The 15002-nt window shown below is 40.8% G+C and overlaps 2 protein-coding genes across 2 annotated transcripts in view; both read right to left on the bottom strand.

Moving 5' to 3' along the window:
* cacng3b (calcium channel, voltage-dependent, gamma subunit 3b) overlaps window positions 1–8522 on the bottom strand; it is a 31552-nt gene extending 23030 nt beyond the window's left edge. Inside the window, exon 1 of the mRNA XM_055035707.1 lies at window positions 7463–8522. Within this exon, the coding sequence (XP_054891682.1) occupies window positions 7463–7679 (217 nt within the window). The 5' untranslated portion in view covers window positions 7680–8522. The remainder of the gene's footprint in view (window positions 1–7462) is intronic.
* Window positions 8523–12031: 3509 nt separating this feature from the next.
* Window positions 12032–15002, bottom strand: part of prkcbb (protein kinase C, beta b) — an 80342-nt gene continuing 77371 nt past the window's right edge. Inside the window, exon 18 of the mRNA XM_055035176.1 lies at window positions 12032–14992. The gene's annotated coding sequence lies outside the window, so the exon portion shown is untranslated. The remainder of the gene's footprint in view (window positions 14993–15002) is intronic.

The raw sequence follows: 15002 nt of genomic DNA, 5'->3' as shown, positions 1-15002 counted from the left end.
TAAAAGGCCCTCCACACTCTGCAACACGGTGGTGGCAGCATCATTCTTTAGGGATGAATGCCACACCCATTTGGATTTTCACTTTTTAAAATGTTGAAACCTTTATGCTTTTCACTCCATAGCACAACTTTTTACTAGTTTGTTTTGATCTGTGACATAAGATTGTAATTAGATGCATTCTAGTTTCCAATAGTTGTGTTGGAAATTGATAAAAAGTTAAATGGGTGTAAATGCTTTTGTTTACTCTTGGTTTCTGCAAAGCAAATTAAGATTTAAAAGCCTCAAAATCTGACAAATGTATACAACTTCTTATGTGTGCGGAAGTCTGCAGCCCAAAACAGAATGAGCTCTTATTGAGAGATCGTTAATATACAAATGGCGATTGTTGTGTTTTTTTTGTGAGTAGGACAACCTTCCCCACTCGGGCTGCCCTCAATCAGTTGACTTGTTTTACAAAAGCTGGAAGCGTGTGGCCACATGCACTCAAAATTGAAATGGCTTTACGAGCCAGATAAGAGACGAGAAGGGAGTGAGCAAGCGACAGGAAAGAAAGTCGAAAAGCAGAGCAAATTGGACCGCTTGTTTCCTCAGAGTGCCTCTGACAGCTCAGTCTGGGTGACTGTGCCACTTTCTCTCTGCTCCTCTACCTCTCTCGCTCTCCCTGATTACCTCTTTGCGGGTGAAGGAGAATGGGGGCGAAGGAGGGAGGGGGGGAAGGCACTAGTTTCCACAGTGATGCCTGATGAAAGAGAACGAGGAAGGTTCTGCTCAGCTGTGCACCTCTTCCTTTTCTCTCTCCTTTCCCCCTTTTTCATTCTCAAACAGCAGGTCCTCCCTCTCTTCGTCTTCCTCAAAAACCTCTCTCTGTTCGTGTTTCGGTTCTTCTCATTAGCTCTTCTCCTAACATTCAGAAAACATCCTCTCAAGTCCCCCGCCTCATCTCTTCTGAGTTGCGATCAGTTTAATAAACGCTTGTTCCAGTTGTTAAGAAAACTGGAGACCTTACGACACATTACGCTGCTGTACAGTGTCACATTTCCGAACGGTGGGAATGAGCCCACATTCTTTAGGGAGTCCAGAGTTGGGAAGCTGTCCGCTGTTTCATCCAGCAGCCGGGGGCACTGTCATGAGGCACACTGACTAAAATGCTAATCGAGAATTAGAATGCTATTAAACCAAACCACGATGCCACAAATACAAAAAATATCCTGAGGCTATGAGTAGATGAAATCCCTCTGCAGTGGTGTACTTTGTTCCCCAGTGCTTGACCTTCACTGTGCTGAATGATTAATGTTCATAGTGTAGCACTGAATCATAGTTTTCAGATAATTCCTTTGAATCATAATTTGCACTGACATTTTTCAATGTATTTGAAGTTTAAATTAGCATTCAAACATCCCAGCCTGACCTGATTATAACTAATTATAATTAATCTCATGCAACATTGTGCAAATGCTCTGTCTGCACTGATGAAGATTCACCTTGACATTGCATGATATTGGAAATCAAAACTGCCCTACTCTCTGATCAAATTGGCAAGTAATGATGTGACCTCTTGAATGCACACACAAATATGAAATTTAATTGGCAGACACTCAGTTGATTAAAAAGACAAAACAATGCAAAGCAATGTATTTCCCAGCTACATTCATGGAAATAGCAACACACTCTGAAACTGACACAGTTGATCACTTTGAATTTCACAACTTTGATCCCAGTGTGTAAATACTTTTCAACATGGGAGAACATCAGAAGCAACATACAGACTCCAAAGACATCACAGATCCTTATATTACAATAAATATAGATCAATTTATTGATTTTAAATCCAGATCATATGTTTTTCAGCAACATTACAACACTGCAATATGAGAAACTTGACTTAAATTGACCAAAACTATTAAAAAGACGGTGCTACCGTGGTTAGAATTAATATTTTCTTTTAATATCGGTATCTATTTTCAGTCCCTCGTCTTCTTTAGTTTGTTTCGACGTGGTGTTCCCCAGAGGTCGCTCTCAAGCCCTCTGTAATTGACTCCAGATTCAGTTGAAACAATATATTTTTAATGAAGTTTTACATTCATTAGGACAATAAAAAAAATATGTATGTTTATTAGGTGATAATAGAGGAAGGCACATTATTTTTACTTTCTTCTAAGGAAGCAGAGTTTTTGAGCTGCTATCATGAGATGCATCCAATCATTTGCCTCACATTAAAATGTTGTTAGTTACTCTAATAGAGGCTGTCGACACCTGACTTTGAAGGTAGAGGAAAAAGATACTCTCTTAGCATTCTGGCAGTTTGCTAGTACAAATACTTCTTGGTAATATTAACGGAGTGTTTGCTCTACTTTATGGTCGGACAATAAGAAAAAAAAAATTCTTTTTACTATATAAATGTAAAAATCTTCCTTTCAGGCATTATCATGAGTCTGGTCACCATTTAAAACTTTTGTTTTCTATTGGTCCTAAAACATTCTTGCTTCTTTACTTTGACTCTTCCGCTGTTTCCACATCTTCCTCCACCTCCTACCAGCATCTGATGAATATTCGCCAGTCTACCCCTGCAGCACCACACAAAGCTTAAAGAGCTATTATCTATCTCTCACTAAACCATCCATGCACCTCTTCTATCTTCATGCCAGAGCCCCTTGCTGTCAGGTGACACTGAAACACTCCATTTCTTTAATCGTTTCTTTATGTTGTTTTTCTTTTCGCTGGGGATGCCGTTCATTGGATCCATTTCGTTCCTTTTAGAGCTCTTCTTAATCTCTATCACAAGAAAACGTTAGGTTAGGAACAGTGTGGCCCCTGGAGATTCACTAGAAACTGAGGGCACGCATGCCTCATCCATCACTTTTCACCCACTTTCCTTCTTCACCCCCTTTCTCCCCTGCTTCATTCATGAACATTCCAGTTTCTCTTCATTCATTTTCCCGCCCCTCCCAACGATGTCTCCCTTGCCCTGGTTTTTTTTCACAACGCCTCAGCACACCTGCAGAGACAACCATTTACTGCTGCAAGAGATTTCATAATGACCACATGCTGTTTCCTGGCAAAACAGTGGCACAGATTTACAGGCCATTAAACACAACAAATACAGATAAATAATTTCTGCAAGCCTAAGTGATTATCTAGACATTTTTGTTGTTCGTGTGTATAAAAATACTTATACCTGTAATACGTCTTTGCAGATTTAGAAAATGCTTATTTTATAAAGCTGCTAAGCCAAAAAAAAAAAAAAGAATAATTAGTGCATATGTAATTATCTGTCAGCTGGAAGTAAATTATGTGACCTCAACTGATGCAATTAGTAGCTTCTCATCTCTTAAACAGCCAAGTCAAAAGACACATCCCTGGTTGTGGGAAAGATGTTAGTTTATTTTAAAAGAGTCAAATCATTGGCACCAGGCAGAGGAAACATCTAAGGAGATTGCCGAAACCACTAAAACTGAGTTAAGAACTGTCTAATGTAATATTAAAAACAGGAAACCATCCTGTTCTAACCGAAACCATCGTCTTTTAAGAAATGCAGATGAATGTTTGGGAGTGAATAGCTGGTCAGCCATAAGAGAGCCGCGAATCAGGCAGGCAAACCAGATAAAAAGACTATTTTGTCAAAGATTAAACTCTTATTTTATTCACTTTGTTTAATTTGCTGATCCTAAAAACAAAATCAAATAAATCAAAACAGAAGGCGTAGAAACCCCCCCAGTGATGATCCAATTTAAATTTTCTGGTTATTGAAAATGCTGCATTTTTAAGACTTTAATACAAATTCAACATCACTGAACCTCCACCATACCTACCAGTGGTCATGATGTGTTTTAACTACATATTGATCATTTGTTTCAAAATGCGGAGCGTAAGTCCAATGTTCTCAATCTCTTAAAATGTAAGGTAAGTAGAGTTAAATTTATATCTATTTATATATTGAAAAAAAGGGATGTGTGGCCCCCATGGGTAGAAAGCCTAAAGATATAACAGGGCATGATCCATCTTCTGCAGCTAGTTGTGTAAACGTGAGCAAATGTACATCTACATGTCTCTCTGCATTTCTCTGGTGCGTCTGTGCATGTGTGTGCATGACATTGTGCTGACATTGAATTAACTTTCCGCACAGCTCTAACTCAGCGATGCTTATATAGTGGCTTGGGGATATACCAAAATTTCCCAATTTATTCATGCAGATACAAGGATGTGCATTTGAATTTATGCATGTGTGTGTATAGGTGTGTGTCAGTGTGAATGTAAATGACTATGTTCCTGTAAAGCTCTGTACCTGCACCATCTGGCCATATAATAGCCTTCTTTGCCCCCCAGAATGAGGCGGTTATGCTTGGCAGTGACTTTCATGCTGATCCATGCATGCACGCATTAATAAGAAAGGGATGGCACTGAAGAAGCATGCCAAATATTAAAATCAAACATTTAGCAGACGAGCAGCAGAACTGAAATTTTTTTTTAAATCATTTTAGCTGTGAGTCTCATAAAGTGACAAATAACTACATCTGTTTGTAAAGGAAGTTTATTAAAGTTTCATTTGTTTGCTCTAAAATGTAACAATAAAGCAATCACTTCATCTTTTGCTCTTATTTTAATTCAGTTCGGTTTATTTAAATGGCATGCTAAGATCTAAATGTTAGTTGGTGTTAACGGCATTGTAAAGTTGAACTGGAGCAGAGCAAATTTAAAAATGAGACTCATGTCAGACGTGTAAAATAAAAGAAAGGTTTCAAACCCCCATCACCTGAAAGAAAGTCACGTGTCTCCAAGAAGAACGTAAAAACAAAAATGCAGTCAACATCTCCTACTGATTACCACCAATATTGTGACTAAATTAGATATAAAAATGTGTTTCTCTGCTGGTTAAAGACTTATACAATTCTTGGTTTGCACACAACACAGAAGCGAAACACCAAGGAGTTGTGAAGTTCAGATTTCTTTTTTGCAAACTTCTAACATCTCAACCTGGTGGGTGGTGCTGTTAATAGAAAAAGTATAATTTAGGCAGTTTGAAAATGCAATACATAAGCATAAATTAAAGACAAAAAAGGTTAAAGTTAAAAGAAAAAACTTGTTTTTTTGTGTGTTTGTTTTTACTCTCATATATTGAAAGAAAACTGTATCTATCCCAGATCAAAGGTGTATAAATACCACGGGTTTAAACATGAGAAAAAAAGTCAGAGTCAAGAGATGCAAACACCAAGAAAACACCACTTCCTTACAAATTAAGCGATGCAATCAGGATGGCTCTGGGGCCTTTGCTAGGGGAAACATATGTCCTTTCATTAGAAAAGCCCTACAATGAGCTGGACAATGTTACTGAAGAGACGTAAGTCAGACTTTCCTTCCTGCACCTGTTACTCTTTCTACAGCTTCAAACCATCAACTCGGTTTATCCTATTCTGACTGTATAATATTCACCAACACAAAACAGAGCATATTTGTGAAGTAAAAGAAAAATTACACAAAGTCTTTGAAATTCTTGGAACCATTCTGCTAAAGAAAAGTAACATAACACTGCCAACACCATGTTTACATTTTGCAAACAGAGCAAAACACTTTTATTTTGGTTTAAATCGACCAGTTACTTTTCCATATGGTTGGTGTGTCTCCTTCATGTTCTTCTCCAAACTCTTTTACAAATATAACATGACTCATAATTGTCCTGTCAACAGAATCCGACAAAAAACAAAGACATGCATAGATTTTAGAAAATGGTCAAGTCCATCGGTTTAACAGAGAAACAGCGGAGCAGGTCCACGTTTTGAAACGGTTCTCATTTTTGTCTCCATTACAAGATTCTGCTGTCTTTCATTACAAAACAAAAAAGAAAATTGCCTGTAAGGTCATTGGCATCAAGCTGCCCGATTTGTCTCAAGTCACTTGTGACATTGTCCGCTCTCCTGAGCAACAACCACTGAACAGAGAAATTTGAGCTGCGACCCTCTGACAGAAGATTCAAATTGCCAAAGGCAAGGACTAAGCGGATTAAAACTCCCTGAAGCTAACGTTTAGTTACACAATAAAATCGTCCTGTTTTCAAATATAACATTGAAGCTTGATGTGCGAAGACAATTTGTGGCGTTATTTCAGTTTGTGACGTTACTGTGATTTAGTGTTTTTACTGGTGAGGCTGTGAATGTGTATTTTCTTCATTTCCCTGCTCACAGCTCATTCCAACTGAGCTATGGCTCTCTGCAGCTCCTCCAGTTACAACAGGCCTCTTGGCAGCTCAGAGCTCACCCCGAACACTTAGCTGCACAGCTATATTTTAATAGGGTTACAGTCCTGTTTCCATGAAGAGATGACAAATGCTATACGATATTTAAAGGTTGGGAAATTGTTTTATAACCTAATAGTGCTTCACCAGTTTCTCTGCTGTGTTTCTTGATTTTCATAACGTTGTTTGTTCACTGACAATTAAATAAATGTAGCTGTCCTTGCCCAGAAACTATTTCATGCTGGATAATGCATCTAGATAATATCTTTAGACAACTGTGCTACCATTTGCAATTGTTTGGTCTAAAAGTGAAAGTTTCTTTGTTGTGTAAATCAGGTTTTTATTCGTCTATAAGCCATTTTAGAACTGTTCACCTGTTGAGCCACACGAGACAGTCCAGTCGCTTTACTGCCCATCCTGTGGAACGCCTTTTTAAGCAACTAAAAATGTATTTTTATTCTTTTCTTCAGCATTGGAGACATCCTGTCAGTGTTACGAGAGTGATATGAGATCTGTTGTCAATATATGAGAGTGAAGTGGTTCTGATTGGAAATCATTCAAGCTCTACCGGAGAAAACAACAACAACAACAAAACAAACTGATACATTTACCAGACTGGCACAATAGTTAGGTTTCTGTTACTATCATTGAACTAAAATTGAAGGCAAGTCAAACCTTTGTGATTTTCTTCTTAAGCATAAAATTATGCAACTGCGTCTACAAATAATAAAAAAAATACATGTAACTATGTGGTTGTGATGAAACAATGGTTCACTTTTAGATATGCAAAATGAAAGGCAATGGGCCGCAACTTCCTGTGTTGCTGTGTTCAACAGTTGTTTGCTCCATTCGCACCAAAGCCATTCAGCCTCCGATCTGACAGGAGGGAAATCTGTCTGACTCCTATTGATTTATCTTAAATAAATAAATAAAAGAAACACGCAGATTCCCCCCTTAGTTATGCTTCTGGCCAATGACATCCTGTCTCAGTCCTGAGGAATGACAGCTTTAACTTCCAAAGCCTGATCACAGGCTGAGCTCGTGTTCGTGAAGACGAAATAAGCCCGACTCTCTTCTGGCATCGCGATGGACGGGGAAAGGCGTCTGCTTGCGTGTTAGAGCTGAGAGCTGCACGTCAACATACCCATGCACACACACACACACATAGAGAGAGAGAGACAGCTTGGACCTCAGGACAGACAGACAGCCAGCCAGCCAGTGAGACTGATCACGTACCTTCCAGACAGCAGGTTCGCCAGAGGCCGGAGTGCGTCATCACCTCCTCGTTCTTGCGGCTCGTGTCGTTGTCGCCGCTGCTCTTCACGCGGCAGACCCCGCGCGAGTACAGCCAGTAGTCCGTGCCGACGGCGATGGTCATGAGGCTGAAGGCGGCGAACGCGCCCACCGTCGTCACGAGCATCTGGACGCCGCGGTCACACATCAGCATCTTCATATAGGCGGCTCCTGGGGTGCCTTTTTCCTTCTCTCCTCCGCTTCTTCTTCTTCTTCTTCTTTTTTTTTTTTTTTTTTTACAGATTCACCCCTTTATTTTCCCAAAGCCGAGACTTGAATTGTCACAGAGAGGAGCAGGGACAGGCACTTGAAAACTGAAAAACGATTCGGTATTTGCCGAGCATATGGAGGAAAATAGCAGCTTCGGGAAGGTGGGAGGGAGGCTGGACGGAGCGACCACCGGTTGTCCCCAACAGCTCGACGCTGCCTGCCCACACTCACTCAGAGCGGAGGGTGATGCCACATCCCGCCTCTCCCGGCCTCATATGTCCCAGTTAACACATATAAATCTATTTTTAAAACCTTCTTTATTCCTGTCGCCCGTCTTCCTGAACGACTCGCCTCTGTCGGACAAAACGCCTGTTTTCCAAACAGTTTTCGCCCCTATCTCACCTCCGGGTTTCCTCCCTCGACCATGTCGCTTTAAGCAGAACAGAACCCCATTCCTTAGACGAGGACGACCTGTGGGCTGTCCACGGCGGCTTTATTGACTCGTCGACACATTTTGTTTGTCCTCTTCCATGTCAAAAGCCACCGCCGGTCGTCCGAACCCGCGCACGCAAAACGTTCCGCGTTAGACGCCGAGAAATCATCGACTGTCCAGGATGCAGGCCACTGAGACGAGAGACGGGCGGAACGCTACTCGAGTTGGACTGGTCTGTAACAAGCCCGAGCCAGCTGTGCCCGTTGGTACAAATGGAAAAAAAAGAGAAAAGAAGAAGAAGAAGAAGAAGAAGGAGAAAGGGGGCAAAAAAAAGATAGCGGTTGCCTCCCCCTTATCCTCCTCCTCCTCTTCATCCCCATCCTCCTCCTCCTCCTCTCTGTCCAACCAACTCAAACTAAAATTGACCGCGCGCGCCTCCAGACTCCGCCCGCGGCAGCTCCGAGCGGCGCGGATTGGGCGCGCGGGCGAGCAGCGCACGCCAGTAGCCAATCGCAAACCTCCGTTCTGCTTTAGGGTCCCGCCCACCACCGCAGCTCCGGCTGTGGAAGAAGCGTGAAGGTCCCGCCTGTTGCAGAGATCAGAAGAGAAGATAGATCTGGACTGTGACACAAACATTTGCACAACACAGCACGAATTGATCACACTCCGTTTTATGTGGAGGTCCCAAAAGGGTGTAAATTAAATAATTATACTTTAAATGTGCCACCAACTGAACGTCAAAATAAATACATCTTCATATTCACATAGAGAACATTATGTTTTCAGGCTGGTGTGTCAGCCAGAAGGAACGCGTTTTCTCCAGCTAGAGGACCAAATGCAGGATGTAAGGGAAATTCAGAGTGGTTATGGAGAGGGACTTTTTGTCAGCCTCAAGGAAACTGGCAAATCATCTGATGACTCAGTAGGAATGCCAGGGGACAGCACTGGGACCGGGGACCTGATCAGGTGGAAAGAGCCCTTCAATGTGGAGGAAGACTCTGGAAGGCAAGGAACCAGCAAGTTCGTCAGCGGGGCAGAGGTTGCCAATGCTTTCGAAACATTTCCCAGCTGAAAACGACAGGAGTAGATAAGACTTTTCCCAAAACTCTGAGAGAATGTGTTCCCTACGCCATTTAGTAAGGGTGCTGCAGGAACACCGGGCATCAGGAATGCTTTCGAGTCCTTGCAGCAGATCTATTATACTGGTTCTACTCAATAATGTGAGTGCAGCAACCAGAGGCCTGTTGCATGAGACAACCTGAGAAAAGTTCTAGTTAGTTTATGATCGAAACTGAGGAAATTTAAATCACTAATTTTACATTTATTGGTTGGATCACTCGTTTAATTATGAACACAACTCTACTACTATAAATAGATGTGTTAACTTATTCATTATGACAACTATGAAACTATTTATTGATTATATTCAGTGAGACCTGGATGCCCATGCTGGATTCAATGCACCGCAGGAGCTGTCCCCGGTGCTGAACGCGGTGCTGTCCTTGGTTCTGATTCTCTCTCGGTCTCTTTCTATTAGGTAAACTATTTAAATATTTATTTATTTTTACTTATAATAAACCTGACCTTAACAGTTATTACATGACTCAAAGTGAAGCGTTTACAAAACCAGTTTGACACACCGCCGCACCCCTCCACAACGCAGCTCCACCAGACTAGCGGCAGCAGCGACTAGCAAACACCTGGTGTACCTGCACGTTGGCTGACGTTTACTGTCATACAAACAGCCTCTCAGTCCAACGCTCCAAAGAAGAGTTGTACGTTTTTATTGTTCTCCATTTTCTTCAAAATATTTACGTAGTTAATTCATTGAGCTATGAGAAGCCACCATGTGCCTGGAACGTACAATAACACCCCTATGAGTAAGTAAAAGTAAAAAACAAACAAAAAATGTACTTGGCAAAAATGTCTACTGAAGTTCTGAGTCGCTGATTATAACATCTGGTGTAATATTTTCAAATGTTGTCATCAGACAGCCAATAATATAAAGTTATGTGCAAATTCTGATATCTCAAAGATTTATACAAAAAAGAAAATGCAGAGGAATGAATGGTTAGGCTTAGAGCCCACAGGTCTGTGTTTGGCGTATTTTTAATTAAATCATACTTTTTTCCTTCAGTCAGTGAAGTTAATCACTGTAGGTTAAAGCAGCTCTATGGACTCTGCATCCCTCAAGCAGACAAGAAGTCTGCAGTCACCTGAAGTGTCCTTTCCTAGCCCTTCCTCTCTTTTTCTCTTCCTCCCCACTACTCTTGTGCACCCAGTTACTCCAAGTTATTCGCAGAAGGAGGAGGACAGACAGACAGAGAGACGAAGGCGGCCGTCGAAGGGAGGAGGAGGAGGAGGAAGACGGCGTGGTTTCTGCTCAGTGAACTGGAACCCTTCCTCGCCTCTGGCCAATCTCGGGGAGACGGAAAGGAGGGGAGGGCGGAGGAGCGAAAGTTAGAGGAGCCTGACAAGCTTGCAGAAATTAGTGGGCAAACAACGAACTATGTCGAAGAGGAAAAAAAAATAAATGAAGAAGAAGAAGAAGAAGAAGTGAAGGGTGTCTGACGGATAGAGGACGTTGACGAATCTGCTGCGAGCATTAAGCGTGTGCAGATGTGTTTGGTTGTTTTGTGTGTCTTTCGGCAGATGGAGCAGTCTTCGGGGCAGAAGGGGACATATGGCGATGTGGAATGATGCTGGCATGATGCTCGTATGTCAGAGAAGTGATTTATGCGGCCTCTGCAGACGGAGAGCCCAAGCAATGGGTCAGGGAGCTTGAGTATTGTATCGGTTTATGTTTGTTACAAAATCCCGCTTCTTTCTCATCGTACGTCTAACAACAACTTCTGGTTGACGGATTCACCGCTGCCTCCTGGTGACCTGGCTCTCACCCCATTTTCACAGGAAAACTCAGCTTTCTTTACATCTTCTGCTATTAAAACTGGTATTTTCATAAGCTATGTCAATAACTTGAAATCCCAATTACCATCCATTGAATTTTCAGGTTTTAAGTGGACAAAGCGTCACGAAATCCAAACCACTGGGATGCTTTAAAAATAATGGTAACACCAGAGAAATGGTTAAGACCTTCAGTGATTGAAATCTTTTTATTTTTATTTTTGCGTGTAATTGAATGAAAAGCAGCGAGACCAGCTCATTAAGAGCGAGGTGAAGTAACGGGTTCATTTGGGTGAAAGTGTGTCTAATATGTTTGCTTAACGGGAGCAACAGTAGAGCTGCACAGGGAGAGAGAGAGAGAGATTGGGAAAGGAGAGGGCAAGCAAATAAGATGGTGTGAAATAAATCCAATAAGCTCCACTGTCATGCTTCCCTCTTGAGCGCTTTTAAGATGCAGTAAATGAAATAAATTAGAGGGCCTTTTAGATCAGCCATACTTGTGTAAGAAAGAAACTCCAATTCAGACATTTTGCTCAGATTTCACCAAAACCCAGATATTTTATTTTTTTTCCCCTGAAAGTGGAATATTTTAGACTTTGCAATGTGATCGTAGTACGAACGGTCACAAATTCTACACCATTGATATTTAGGCAGCGATCACAAAAACTCACAATGTGATCGTAGTACGAACGGTCACAAATTCTACACCATTGATATTTAGGCAGCGATCACAAAAACTCACAATAAGAGTGGAGAATATATGAACCAGCCAGAAATTCTAGATATATGAGCAGGAAAATATTTGCAACCTAATAAATATGGTGTACTATAGATAATTTATTTATTTTTTTTACAGCACTTTCTTTTTCATTCATGTTAATTGCAGAAAGGTCTGTTGCTATATCTTTTATGATGTGAATAAAAACAACAGTGTAAGTACAGTAGAAAAACAAATAGTGAACATTTATTAAATTATCTTTACCAGCAACAAAGCTCAGCTACAATTTTCACACGTTTCTCACTTTGTCTTGTAGAAATTTTGTCCCTTGCGCCGTGTTCTACAATTATCCACTAAAAATTCACTTTATGGATTGAAGAAAACACAGTCAGTGAGGTTTGTTTTTTTTTTCCAATGTAATTTATTATTTTACAACTTCCCCCAACACGACAACACATATTTTCCTATCATTTAACTGCTTCACAAAACACATTCTCTGAAAGTGACTTTCCTGAAAAATCATCTTCAGGTGCAGGACTCAAATGTTGTTAGGAGCGTAACCGAGACTAAAAACCCAAGCAGAATTTAAAACATGGCCGCCAACTTAGCGATACCTAATCAGAAGTGGATTTTAACGGTGAGCAGACTTAATAAGGCGGGTCATGGAGAGGGGAAAAGAAAGATACAACAGAGTGGGTCGAAACCAAAACGAAGAAACCTGCAAATAATAATAATAATAAAAAAAACCTACAGAGTGGGAGAAAGGTCAGGGAAAAGGAGACGAGGCGAAAGCAGGAAGAGAAGAAGGAAGGAGGAATGAAAAAAGGTTGAAACAAACAAACAAAAAGACAGATTGGAAGGTTAGATCAGAGAAAAGGTCTGGAAAACAGAACAGAGAAGGAGATGCAGAGACAATCCAGGCCAAAGCAGCCAATGGACAGAGCTCCTGTGGCTGGGAATCAAACTCATGTTCTGCATAAAAATCCCATGTAAGCGCACCAGTTTCCCCGCACATGAACACAAATTGGGAAATGGAAGACTCTTCCTCCAACGCATTCAGAAGCAGATTATATGTACAAGCACAGCTGGGCATAGTCCTTTTACATCTGTGAATAAGTAGCATAATAATCATATCATAGAGTCAGCAACACAAATTATATCTATTCTTCTTATAAAGCATTTATTGCACACCTACGTCTAATAAAGAATAAATCCATGTTGTATGGAACAAGATAATAGGAAGTTCATCACATGCATGCATAGTGTTCTTCTAGTAATCAAACATCCCCAGGAACTGGTTGATTGTTTCAGCTTTCGGACTCAAGTCTCTTTTTGTTTCATTTGTCCAGTTTTATGCTTTTATTAAAGAAACAAACACAGAGCAACGATCTGATTCGTACTTAACGTCCACTGAGCCGCTGGCATGAATAAATATCACGTTGATGGGGTTGCCGAGGAGAACTTGAGGGATCTTGATGTTGGTAGATATTTACACATTTCCCAAGAACAAAATGTACAGCTGAATGCTTGTGAAAGGTCACTAACACGTGTCTGACGGTATTTTACGTGTAGGGCATCCAGGCGAAACAAATGCAGCCTCAAATCGTCCAAAAGATGAGACACTGTGACGGTGTTTGGACAATAACGGCACGTGATGTTTATAATGGAAAAGGTTTGTGTTGAATTGAAAACATATCTCATTTTGCGGCGTTCTGCTTTCACCAGACAAATACTTTAATCGAGGGTCAGACTCTCTGGTTCCTTTTGTTTTAGTTTGTTAGATGGCATAATGTAAAAAAAAAAAAAAAGAAAAATCTGATTTGCAAGTAGAAATAGGACTTTCTTAAATTTTTAATATGGTTTCTAATGTAATGTTTCTTCTTTCAACAAAGTCAAGCAGTTTGGCAGTAGATTCACACATAGTGCCTTGCAAGTATTTGAATTGGACTTTGCCAACACAAAGGTGCCCATAATTGTGAAGCTGAGAAAAAAAAGAAGAAAAAAGATTGCATGGTTTTCCAACATTTTCAAAAACAAAACATAAAAAATGTGAAAGCATTTAAATTTACTTGAATCTAATACTCCTAAATAAAACCCAAGGTAACCAAAGGGCTTCAGAAAACGTTCAATGTGATTTAATCTGTTTTCGAATTTCTTAGAAGGCCTCGGCGGTTTGCTGGAGAAAGCATGGTGAACAAGGATCACTGATTATCTGGCATTCTTGGAAGAGAAGAGAGGAAGGCATAAGGTTTCCCTTCTCCAGTTTTCCACAATCCATGCAGGAGTTTAAACTACTCAAATATCAGAATAGCCCAGAAGAAGTCCAGACTCAAATCCAATTGAAAATGTGAGGTAGCAACTAAAAGTTGACACTTGCATGAACTCTCTCCATTCAGTCTGAGCAGGCCTCAGTTTTTGAAAAGAGAAGGAGAAACACCTCCATGTGGCTGACCCTCCAAGAATCAGACAATATATCAAAACAACTTGCAGTGGAAATCCACGGCACATTTTTTCTTTTTTTAATCTGTAAAACATTTGAAAAACCACGTGTCCATTTTCTTCCGCCTCACAATAACACACGACTTTGTGCTGGCCTGTCCCACGGAGTCCTGATAAAATAAGCTTGTGTTTCTAACATGACAAAATGTGAAAAAATCTCAATGAACACTTTTGCAAGGCACAGTGTGCTTACGGCGTTCGACAAGGCGAATATGAAACAGGGCGAGTGACACTTGAGTTGTTGCCTGATGGGTAAAATACTGATACATTCATGATGCCAATCTGGATGGACGATTTCAGGGAAAGCCTGGGAACGGCTGCGAAAACGACAGCAACGCTTAGAAACACGGACGAGTCGTTCAGTAGATGTACATTTATTTATACAAAGACTTGAAAACATACAAAACTTTACATAGCTACCTTAACATCATGGCACATTAGTGACGCTGTGGTTGAGACCTGCTAATTTTACGTGAGGAAAACGTGAATGAGGGACTCAAACGAAAGAGCTTTTCACTGTTGTGTTAAAATAATGAGGACCAACTCAAGAGAATCCATTGTTTTTCTCGCAGCGGCGTAAAATGAATACATGAAACGGCGGCAGTCGGCTCATTTTGGGTTTGATCAGATTTCATCTGGAGAGATCGGAATCTCTTCATCTCGTTTCCAAATCTCTGGGATTAGTGATTGACTCAAACCTAAGTAACATCTAAAAGAAA

This window comes from Poeciliopsis prolifica, unplaced genomic scaffold, assembly GCF_027474105.1.
Source record: "Poeciliopsis prolifica strain line A6 unplaced genomic scaffold, Auburn_PproV2 SCAFFOLD010, whole genome shotgun sequence".
Taxonomy (NCBI): Eukaryota; Metazoa; Chordata; class Actinopteri; order Cyprinodontiformes; family Poeciliidae; genus Poeciliopsis; species Poeciliopsis prolifica.
This window is presented reverse-complemented; position numbering and strand designations above follow the sequence as displayed.